The sequence below is a fragment of the Eschrichtius robustus genome, chromosome 3 (genome assembly GCF_028021215.1).
Source record: "Eschrichtius robustus isolate mEscRob2 chromosome 3, mEscRob2.pri, whole genome shotgun sequence".
NCBI classification, from domain to species: Eukaryota; Metazoa; Chordata; class Mammalia; order Artiodactyla; family Eschrichtiidae; genus Eschrichtius; species Eschrichtius robustus.
The window spans coordinates 55,898,015-55,910,423 of NC_090826.1; the positions used below are offsets into that span (position 1 = coordinate 55,898,015).

The 12,409-nt window shown below is 35.1% G+C and overlaps 1 protein-coding gene across 1 annotated transcript in view; it reads left to right on the plus strand.

Moving 5' to 3' along the window:
* RAVER2 (ribonucleoprotein, PTB binding 2) overlaps window positions 1-12,409 on the plus strand; it is a 90,311-nt gene that overhangs the window by 24,277 nt on the left and 53,625 nt on the right. The window contains exon 4 of the mRNA XM_068540048.1: window positions 4,104-4,230. Within this exon, the coding sequence (XP_068396149.1) occupies window positions 4,104-4,230 (127 nt within the window). The remainder of the gene's footprint in view (window positions 1-4,103; window positions 4,231-12,409) is intronic.

Below are 12,409 nucleotides of genomic sequence, written 5' to 3' on the forward strand. Positions count from 1 at the left end.
TTTCCAGTTTATAGCTACCTAGGAATTTTTAAAAGCTATTCTTCTGATATAGATTTCTTTTAATTGAAATATAATTGATATACAACATTATATTAGATTTCAAGTGTACAACTAATGATTCAGTATTTGTATATATTGTGAAATGATCACCACAGTAAGTCTGGTTAACATCTATCGCCACATATGATCACAAAATTTTTTTTTCGTGTGATGAGAACTTTTAAGAACTACTCTCTTGGCAACCTTCAAACATGCAGTAGAGTATTATGAACTGTAGTGATAGTCACTGTGCAGTACATTACATTCTCATGACTTATTTGTCTTATAACTGGAAGTTTGTACTTTTTGACCCCCGTTACCATTTCACTCACCCTCCACCCCCTCCCTCTGGCAAACATCAGTCTGTTCTCTGTATCTATGGTTTTGGTTTTGGTTTTGTTTTTAGATTCCACATATAAGTGAGATCATACAGTATCCATCTTTCTCTGCCTGACTTATTTCACTTAGCATAATACCCTCAAGGTCCATCCATGTGACTACAAATGGCAAAATTTCATTCTTTTTTATGGCTGAATAATATTCCATTGTCTATATACATATACACACTACATTTTCTTTATCTTTTCATCCATTTTTGGAAACTTAGGTTGTTTTCATATCTTAGCTATTGTAAATAATGCTGCAATGAACATGGGGTCCATATATCTTTTCGAGTTAGTGTTTTTTGTTTTCTTTGGATAAATACCCAGAAGTTGAATTGCTGGATCATATGGTAGTTCTATTTTTAATTTTATGAGGAACCTCTGTCCTGTTTACCAACACTTGTCATTTTTTTTTAACTATACTTTTTTCCTTTATTTTCATTTCCCATCTACTATTGGATAAATTAGAATTTTCTTCTTCTGCTTCGAGAGTGACATGTTCTATTTTATCCTACTGGTGATTGTTCCTAACTTATTAACACCCCTAGGTTGATCAGTATCTCTTTCTTCCCACTTAGTTCATTCTAAACTCCATCCTGCTTCTTCCTTCTACCCCACCTACCTCCATATTGGGAGTACATAAAGTACATTTTTACTTTAGGATTGCCTCATTTTTTTTTTTTTTTTTTTTTTTTTTTTGGCCACACTGCACGGCTTGCGGGATCTTAGTTCTCCAACCAGGGATTGAACCCAGGCCACGGCAGTGAAAGCACCAAGTACTAACCACTGGACCACCAGGGAATTCCCAACCTTAATGTTTTTGTTTTTATGGTCCTGGCTTTTATATACAAGATTAAAATTAACTGTGATATTACAAACCCTAATTTCCATGTATTGTGTAATATCATCATGCATTTATTCTCATTTCTCATTTTCAGAAAGTGTTTCATCTAGTAAAAACTTTTTAGACTGTGTATGGCTGGGAATATTTTTTATTTCTTTTCCATATTTAAGTAATAGCTTAGCTGAATATAAAAATCTAGATTCAAAGTTTTTTTTCTGCAGCACTTTGAAAATATTAATTTGTTGCCTTCTTAAGTCCAGGGTTGACGCTTTGAGTGTGAAGATGATATTAATCTGCTTCTTTTTTTTTTTTTTTTGAGATATGTTCTTCCTCACTGGAAGTTTTTAGTATGGTGGGGGGGGTGTTTGATGTTCTTAAATTTCACACCAAAAAAATGTAACCAGGTGTGTGTTTTTCCATATCATATTTAGAACCCTTTCATTTTGCGGTCTTTAATTTTTCTTTAATACTGGGAAATTCTCAGCCATTACTTCTTCAAAGATTCCCTTTTTTTCCTAATCCTTCAGGGACTCCTATTATATAGATGTTAAGACTTCTATTCTCTTCATTACCTTGGTTTTCTCTTTTGTTTTGTTTGCATTTTTCATTACCATGTTTTACTTTGTTTGTATTTCCCTCTTTATCCTTTGCTCATGTATTCTGGGAAGTTTATTTGACCTGACCTTTCAGATCACTATTTTGTTTTTCAGTCGCATATATTCTACTGTTTAACTTATCTGTTAAAGCACAGAGTAGAGGTTAAGAATAATGCTTTATGAGTTTCTCCAGTTTCCTCACCTATAGAATGGGGGTAATAACATGAACCCTATAGAGTTGTTTTGGGGTATTAAGTGATCTAATCCGTGTAACATGCTTAGAACAATGCCAAGTATATATAGTAAGTGATGGCTGCTATTATTTTTCTCCAACAGTTGTGTTTTTCATACTTCATATTTTTTTTAAGGAATTCCTTTATTTTTTATTTTTATTTATTTATTTATTTTTAAAAATTTATTTATTTTTGGCTGTGTTGGATCTTCGTTTCTCTGCAAGGGCTTTCTCTAGTTGCGGCAAGCGGGGGCCACTCTTCATCGCGGTGCATGAGCCTCTCACTATCGCGGCCTCTCTTGTTGTGGAGCACAAGCTCCAGACGCGCAGGCTCAGTAGTTGTGGCTCACGGGCCTAGTTGCTCCGCAGCATGTGGGATCTTCCCAGACCAGGGCTCGAACCCGTGTCCCCTGCATTGGCAGGCAGATTCTCAACCACTTCGCCACCAGGGGAGCCCCCCATACTTCATATTTCTAATTGGTTGTTCTTTATAACTGCTTGTCCTTGTTTCATGTTACCAATAAAAATATATTATCTTTTTTTAGCGTGTCTGTTATGTTTAGTTAACATTCTTATTATTTCCTATCCTTTAATTCTGCTTTGTCTCTTATAGGTGCTTCAGTTTGTTGCCTTTAGTTTTTGTGGCTACATTCTCCTGATGCCTAGTTATTTTGTTCTGTGGACACATATCTCCTTTGGTAGTGGGGTATGGCGGTTGGCTTCTTTGTATGTGAGTGTTTAGAGGTTGAGGGGCTGGAGATGGAGGAGGAACGCTGAAGGCTGGTCTCAGCTAGGGTTTAGGGAAGGCAGGCAGGAACCTAGGGCTGAGAACCTCTGCCTTGACCATCTGGCCTTGACCACAGCCCTTTCCCACCCCAGCCAGGCAACCCTGCCCCTTAGAGCCTCTTAATCTCTTCTCTCAACCCTGCTCTTTTCCAAGTTCTGCCTTCCTCAGTTATAACTCTTCCACCCTGCCCAGTGGGAGGAAGGAAGTAGAGGAGGTTGGAGGATGTGGGAAGGAAGTTTTCGGTGCCTCTACCTAGTGTTACATGGTCCCCACTGTCTCTTGAGTTTGCACGACACCCTGCTGTTAATTCACTGCTCCTAGGCAGACACTGGACTGATGCTGCTGTTTTCCTGCTTCTTCCTAGCCATGATCCCTAGGGGGTGATGTGGAGGAAGAAACAGTTACACAACTAAAAGGCCCTTCCCCAAGCTATCCTGTCTGTGGATCCAGCCTCTCTCACACTCTTGAGGCACCACCTTGTGTCTGTCCAGGGATTTCTCACGGGTTTAGTGTCAGGTTCTCAATCCATCACCCTCTCCCTCTTACTGTCACAGCTTGGGATGAGAGAGGGAATCCAGTTGTCTTTGTCGGTTCTCCATTTTCTCCTGGCTGGAAGTTTATAGTTTTCCTTTTACATCATTATGTTAATATTCTCATCTATCAGGCTGGCTTTTAAAATCTGAGAGCAATTTCATGTATTTAGGAAGCTACCCAATTACATGTATGTAAGGCCAGTTCATCTTTGTCTCATATTAGAGGATTAAGTTAATGAAATAAAGACTGTTATAAGAAAAATGTTGCTTTGTAAGGCATCCCACATTATTAAACTTTAGATCAACATTGTAGTAAGGTTCTTCTACAGTATCAAAGTATTCATCCTGTGTCAACAAGTTACCTCGCTGTTAATAAATTCAGATTCCCCTGATATCTTTCTACTTGTATGAAGAGATTTATCTGACTAAATCATTAGTCCTCTTAAAGCCAATTTCTACTTAACTGAAACATTCTATGAGGATTTCAGTGTATGTTGTATGGTAGAATATCTTATTATAATTAGGAATTGTGGTAGAATGTATACAACAAGTATATAATATAAAGCAAATTGTGGTAATCATAAAATAGATCTTATCAGATGAATGAGAATTTCTGGAAAAAAGCCTTTACAGTTTCATCTTTGTGCTTATCCTTGTTCTAATGTTTTCTATTTCTGTATTCATCGAAGATGCACAGTAATCAAAAGGGCTTACTTCCAGAGCCAAATCCAGTGCAAATTATGAAAAGTTTAAACAACCCTGCCATGTTACAAGTTCTTCTACAACCCCAGCTCTGCGGGCGAACTGTTAAACCAGGTAAACTTCATGTGTGCTGATTAAACGTAGAATGTTGGCATGAAGTTAATTGTGCTGTTTTACATGAAAAACACACTTAAATTAGTCCAAAAATATTTATTTTTTCTAGAATTTATCAGTGAATATATAAAATATAATTTATTTTAATTAATGATCTGAGGTGAAAATATGTTTTGACTGTTTTTGATAGGGACAAACTGCTTATGGGTTTCCTGATTTTTTTTTTTAACTATTAATAAGTATTAAATATTAAACCTTCAGTTTAGTTACTGGTTGACATGAATTTGTAAACCAGGTAACACATGGCTTAATAAGGTAATATTTAATATACTACATTGTTACAGCCTATATTAACAAAGGATATGATACTTTTCTACATAATATTTTTGGCAGAATTACTTTGTTGGAAAGTGCTAAAGGTCTGTTTCCTCTCTGCTCTTTCTTTTTCATTGTGAAATTGTAGAAAATGAGAAAAACATCATTATTTTCTAAGTATTATGAAATTTTTATAATATTGGCATACATTAAATATCTATTTAGTATTCATTGAGAAGAGTTTACCTTTTGAAATTCACAACTGTACATACACAAAATGGATGTTTTATCATTATGAGGAAATGAATGCCTATATTCAATACTAAGCTTTAGATTACAAATGTTTAGATTAAATATACTTATTCTGTTTCAGCTCCAACTGGTCTAACACCAACTAGTATATTGCAATTCAGTTCTAGCACCAACTACCCGATCAACTACTAGAGTTAGCACAGATCCTACAAGTAATGGCTTTGTCCCCAACAGGTCTGCCTCTACTTCAGACAGCAGGCACAACTTCAGAGGTCCCCTGGTCACCTACACCTCTGACTAACTCGCTTCAAATTTGGGGGTTCCTGTGACCTCCTCAGGTTCAATAATTTGTTAGACTCACAGAACTTAGGAAAGCACTGTACAGTAAGTCCCCCACCCCCATACAAACGAGTTCCATTCCAAGAGCACGTTTGTAAGTCCAATTTGTTTTTAAGTCCAACAAAGTTAGCCTAGGTACCCAACTAACATAGTGGGCTATATAGTACTGTACTCTAATAGGTTTATAATGCTTTTCACACAAATAATACGTAAAAAACAAACAAACAAAAATAAAACATTTTAAATCTTACAGTACAGTACCTTGAAAAGTACAGTAGTACAGTACAACAGCCGGCATACAGGGTCTGGCATCCAGTGAACAGGCAAGAAGAGTTACTGACTGGAGGAGGGAGAGGAGGTGAGAGATGGCAGAGCTGAAGGATCATCAGCAATAGGAGACGGAGGGCAAGCTGCAATTTCACTCAGGCCTGACGTTGACGGCACAGGTTCTGGTTCCTTGCTGGATTCAGTTCTACCTACCCTCTTGAAAAAATGATCCAGTGATGTCTGGGTAATAGGCCTTCTTTTCTCATCATAGATGACACAGTAGCACTGGATTGCACTCTGAACGGCTGCTGCAACTTTCGTGTACCATTCTACGTTCCGGTCCTGTGCCTCAAAACTAACAGTGCCTCCTCAAATAAAGAAAATTCCCTTGCCATTTCCTGCGTCGTGAATCTCTTCGGTTCTTTAGTTACTTCTTCTTCCTCTTGCCTCTCTTCATCCTTTCTCTGGGCCTCCAATTCCTGGCACTTCTTAGCAGTACCAGCTGTATCACCGCTGCTTTCACGCTTGCTTCCGGACATCCTGGGCTTGAAATAAAGATACTGTACTACTGTACTCTATACAATACTGTACAGTAAAGCACACAAAAGCACAACCACTTGTAGAGGATGCACACACGTGACAAGGTACGCCAGGCACGTAAACTAATTTACGTGATTCGACATGTGAACACACGTCTGCATCTTTAAAAGTTTGCAACTTGAAGGTTCGTATGTAGGGAACTTACTGTACTTATGATTACAGTTTTGTTATAAAAGATGTAATTCAGAAATAGCTTAATCAAGAGACTTAGGGCTTCCAAACCGGAAGGTCCTGACTGCAGAGCTTTTATGCTCTTTCCCCATGGAATCAGAGCACATCTGCCTTACAGCACACATGTGTATTAATTAGCCAGAACTCCCTACTGCACTAACTTCAGTGTCTAGAGTTTTTATTGGGGTTTTGCTATGTAGGCATGACTGGCCATGTTATTGAACTCTATCTCCAGTCCCCCTCCTTTCCCTGGAAGTCAGGAGGTTAGGCTGATATCATATGGCTCAAAGCTACAGTCCTCTAATCACATGGTAGGTCTTTCTGGTATGACCAGCCCCCATCCTGAAGCCATCTAGGGGCCCACACTGAGTCACCTCATTAGCATAACAAAGACACTCCTATCACTGGGGAAATTCCAAGGATTTAGAGTTTTCCTTCCAGTAACCAAAGACAAAGACCAGTTAAATTCTTTATTATACCAACAACGTTCATATTAAGTACTTCATATAATCATCAATTATCTCTGTGTAAGAAGTAGCTTTAGAGGTGTCCAGCTCAGCCTACTATGCAGTCAGATACCCCTTCTACAATTTTAATGGTATCGAGATATCCTTTGTATGTCTTGACTACTCAAAGCATAGAGCAGCTCATTATTTTCCAAAGCTGCTATTCCCTGGTTTGACAAATTTAATTACTAGATTTTTCCCTTATATTAGATGGTGATTTCTATGACTTTTAGCCACTTATTCTAGTTCTTCCTATGAGGAAACACAGAATAAATCTATTCCTTCTTCCATAAGAAAAGCCTTCTAATGTTGAAGACAGCTATCATGAAACCTTAGTCATCTTTGATTTTCTTTGTCTTCTGTTCTCCAGACCAGTGGTCTCATTTTATTTATTTATTTTTTGACTATGGAACTCTATCAGTAAAGTATATTTTTAGTAGAGCCCCGATATATACAGTATATGTATCACTTATATGTCAATTACATGAATGCACCTTTGTCAATCCATATATTAAGAAATGATAAAGCTTAATATTTTTATATTTTAAGATGAAAGTAAATATAAATAACAGTTCTCTTTTTTAACAATTGTATTTATTTTATTTTTTTATTGAAGTATAATTGATTTACAATGTGTTGGTTTCAGGTGTACAGCAAAGTGATTCATATATATATATATTTTCTTTTTCAGATTCTTTTCCCTTATGTGTTGTGACAAAATATTGAGTATGGTTCTCTTTATACACCTCTTCTATTCTCTTTGTAAACTATAGCTCTGTATTTGACTTTACATAACATTGTCATAGGATATGCTCTCTAGAGCACCCCGCCCCCACCAAATTGTCCTCTTGTAGAGATACCTAGGTTGTCTGGGTTGCCCTGAAATATGGTGTACACAGACATGAATTTATCCTATAGATGGGTTCTAATCAGTACAGAATGCAGTGGGATTTCCTTCCTATGATCATTATATTTCTATTAATGCACTCCAAGATTGTATCAGAGTTTAAAGAAGTATATTACACTCTTGGGTCTCTTAGAAAGTATAGTTCACACCTGGACTATCTTTAGTAACTTCTCCCCCAAATTATTTTTGTCTCATGTTTTCATCTAAGATATGTATTCTCCACTCTGCTTTTCTACTCAGGTTGGTGTATGACCATATGAGATTAGGCTTTTTTATTTTAGTGCTACTTTTACAATTTTAAGAAAGATGTTTCATTATTACACTGATAGCTTTTTCTTTGTTTGGAATGGCCAGGGAAGAGGGTTAAATACCTTACTTGAACACATGCAAAGAGAGAGTGTATGGAAAGTTTCTTGGTGTTCAGGAAAGACAAGCTATCTTGTTAATCAATAAATTTCATTCGTTTTTCCTTTACTATGTTTTTTTACTATATCTTAACTATATCCCTTACTATATCCTGAGCTCTTCACAGAGGGCTCTGAACAAACTAAAATAATTACAAAGGATCATAATTCTCTGTAATTTGTTTATATTATATGATATATATACACACAAGTGTGCCATATTTTACTGTGCTTCACAGATGCTATGTTTTTTTTTTTACAAATTGAAGGTTTGTGGCAACACTGCTTTTGTCAGATGATGGTTAGCATTTTTAGAATTTTAAATTGAGGTATATACATTGTTTTTTAGACATAATGCTATTGCACACTTAATAAACTACCGTATAGCATAAACATAACTTTTATATGCACCAAGAAACCAAAAAAATTGTGTGACTTGCTTTATTGCGATAATCACTTTATTGGAGTGGCCTGGAACCAAACCTGAAGTATGCCTGTATGATATATTTGTATTTAAACCCTTGCCCAAACTTCTTTCTCACTGTATCATTTTTTCAAGTAACTGACACATATCTACTTGTTTATTGCCTTCTCTTCCACTAGACTAGAGGAGGCTCCATAATGGCAAAGATTTATCTGTTTTGTTCATCTCAGGCACCTAGGACAGAACTGCTATTTATAGTGAAAAGTACTTAAGTATTGTTTACTGATTAAACTCCTTCCTTAACCTCTCTGTTGCACAACTTATACATACCTTGTTATATATGATCTAGTCTGTAAACTTTTAACTACTTTTCTGGTCTGCCTTCTTTTTTTCTGATCTAATGTGTGCTCGACCGTCAGGTCGATTTTCCTCCTATACCTACTTTATGTTTCTTGAACCGTACTGATCTTTTCTCTTCAATCCAGACCTTCTAACTACCTTAAAAAAATACAGTATAGTGTAAATATTGTAGATTTCTCTCTCTCTGTCCTTGTGTGTGTGTCTGTCTGAAAGTTTAACTAGTATACAATTACTTAGAATCTAAATTGTATTTTTAACAGCTTTCTTGAGGTATAACTGAGGCACATTCATCTGCACATATTTAAATTGTACAAATTGGTAAGCTTTAACATATGTATAACCCATGAAACTCTCGCCATAATCCAAATAATGAACATATTCATTACTCTCAAAACTTTCCTTTTGCCTCATTGTAACCCCTCCCCCCATCCCCAGGAAACTACTGATTCGCTTTCTGTCACTATAGTTTGTATTTTCTAGAAATTTATATAAATGGAGTCACACAGTATGTACCGTATGGCTTCTTTCCCTCGGCTTATTATTTTGAGATTCATCCATGTTGCTGCATGTACCAATAGTTTTGTTCCGTTTTTAATGCTGAGTAGTATTCCATTCTACAATTTCCATTTTCATTGATTTGTTGAACATTAGGTTATTTCCTGTTTGGGGTCATTACAGATAAAATTGCTGTGAACATTTGCTTCTAATCTTTATGTAGACTTATGCTTTCATTTCTCTTGGATAAAGACATAGTTGTGGAATGGCTGGGTCATATGGTAGGTGTATGTTTACATTGTGAGACACTCTTCCAATTGTTTTCTATGTGGTTGAACCATTTTACATTCACACCATCAGTGTCCAGGGCTCTAGTTCGTTCAGTATCCTCACCAACATTTGATATGTTGATCCTTTAATTTTAGTCTTTCTATTTGGTTTATAGTGCTATCTCATTGTGGTTTTAATTTGAATATCCCTTTTGACAAATGATTTTGAACAGCTTTTAATGTACTAATTTGACATCTTTTTACCTTCTTTGTTAATATATCTTTTAAGATATTTTGTACATTTTAAAATTAGGTTGTTTATCTTCCTATTAAGTTGTTAGGATTTTTTATCCTAGATACAAGTCCTTTATTGGATATATGGGTTTGCAACCACTCTGTAGGTTGTCCTTTTATTTTCTTAACAATATCTTTTGAAGAGCAAAATTTTTTATTTTGACCAGTTTATTGGTTAAATACTTTATGTCCAGTTTATTATTTTTTGTTTTATAATTCATACTTCTTGTGTCATATTTAAGAAATCTTTGCCAAGATGTTCTTATATGTTTTCTCTTCAAGAAGTTTTATAATTTTACCTCTTAAATTTAGGTTGATGAATGATTTCAAGTTAATTGTTGTTTATGATATGAGGTAAAGGTCCAGGTTAATTTTTTTTTTACAGTTGTTCCAGCATCATTTGTTAAAAAAGATTATCCTTTTTCTTTGAATTTCTTGACACTTTTTTCAAAAATCAATTGACCATATATATATGGCTCTATCTCTGGACTCTCTGTTTCTATTCCATTGATCTAAGTGTCTGTCTTTATATCAATACTACATTGTCTTGATTATATACAGTTTTATAATAAGTCCTGAAATCAGTTAGTGAAAGTCCTTCAACTCTGTTCTTTTTCTCTTTGTTTTGCCTATCCTAGGTCCTTTGTATTTGCATATAAATTTTAGAATCAGCTGTCAATTTCTATGAAAAACGTCTTCTGGAAATTTGATTGGAATTGTGTTGAATCTGTATGCTAATCTGTGCAGAATTGACAGCAGTTTGCCATAGGTGCGGTATATCTCTCCATTTATTTAGGTCTTCTTTAATTTCTCTCAGCAGTATTTTGTAGTTTTCAGGGTATAAATCTTACACATATTTTTGCAGATTTATCCATAGCATTTCATGTTCCTTGATACTATTTTTTTATTGCAGTAATTTTCTGAGGCAGAATTCAGAGTCAGTAATTCAGTGGCATTTGGTACATTCACAGTGTTGTGTAATCACCAACTCTGCCTACTTTCAAACATTTTCATTACCTCAAAATAAAATCTGGACCCATGAAACAGTTACTTCCCATTTCCTCCTCTGTCCAGGCCCTGGCAACAACCAATCTGCTTTCTATCTTTACACTTTTGCTTATTCTGGGTGTTTCATATTAAACAGAAGTCGCTATGTGACTTTTGGTGTCTGGCTTCTTTCACTTAGCATGATGTTTCTGAGTACTGTAATATGTATCAGTACTTCATTCCTTTTTGTGGCTGAATAATATTCCATTGTATGCACATAGCATTGATGGACATTTGAGTTGTTTTCACTTTTCGACTGTTGTGAAGAGTGTTGCTATGAATATTCATGTACAAGCATTTTAACATTTGTTTTCAGTTCTTTTGGAGTTATATTCCTAGAACTAGAATTGGTGGGTCATATGGTTATTCTATGTTTAACTTGTTAAGGAACTGCCAAGCTGTTTTCCACAGTGGCTGCACCATTTTACATTCCCAAAGCAATGTATGAGGGTTCCAATTTCTCCATAACTTTATAGACTCTTGTTACTTTCTGGGTTTTTAAAATTATTATTATTATTTTAGCCATCCAAATAGGAATCAACTGGCAACTCATCATGGTTTTGATTTGAATTTCCCTAATGACTAATTATGTTGAGCATCTTTTCTTGTGCTTGTTGTCTATTTTTATGTCTTCTTTTGGAGAAATGCTTAATCAAGTTCTTTGCCCATTTTTAAACAGGGTTGTGTGTCTTTTTGTTGCTGAGTTCTTTATATATTCTTGATACTATTTTAAATAGTATCACTTTTTAAATTTCAATGTCCTATTGCTTGTTGCTAGCATATACAAGTACAATTGATTTTGTCTATTTATCTTGTATCTTGCAGTCTTGCTTTCTATTTCTATCAATAGTAGGTATTGCTCTTAGGATTTTCTGTATAGACAATCATGTCATCTACAAATAAACACTGTTTTACTTCTTCCTTTACAATATATATACCTTTTATTTTTTTTCTTGCTTTATTGCAGTTGATAGAAATTCCTGAAAAATTTGTGCATTGAACTGATGAGAGTGGACATCCTTGCCCTGTTCCTGATCTTACAGAGAAAGCATTCATTCTTTTATTATTAAGCATTATGTTACCTATAGTTTTTTATTCACAGATTTCCTTTTTCAAGCTGGGAAATTTTTCTTCTTTTAGCTTTTTCTTTTAGCTGAGATGCCACCAAAGTTAGGACTCATACGTTTTAAACTTTCGAATATCCCACAAAGGAAAAAAGAAAAAAAAAAACAACAACTAAGGATTATAAGGATTATATTGCTGAGATATTTTATCATGATAATTGCTGGGATTTATATAATGCTTTTCTCCATTTATTGATATCATCAATGTGGCTTTTTAATTTCTGGTCTGTTATCATGATGATTTATATTGATTGATTTTTGAATGTTAAACCAATCTTTCACTCCTACGGTAAGCCACACCTGGTCATTACTTACTATAATCCTTTTTTTTTTTTTGACCGTGAACATCAGTTTTCTTTTCTTTTTTTTTTTAAGACTATTTTCTTATACAGCAGGTTGTTACAA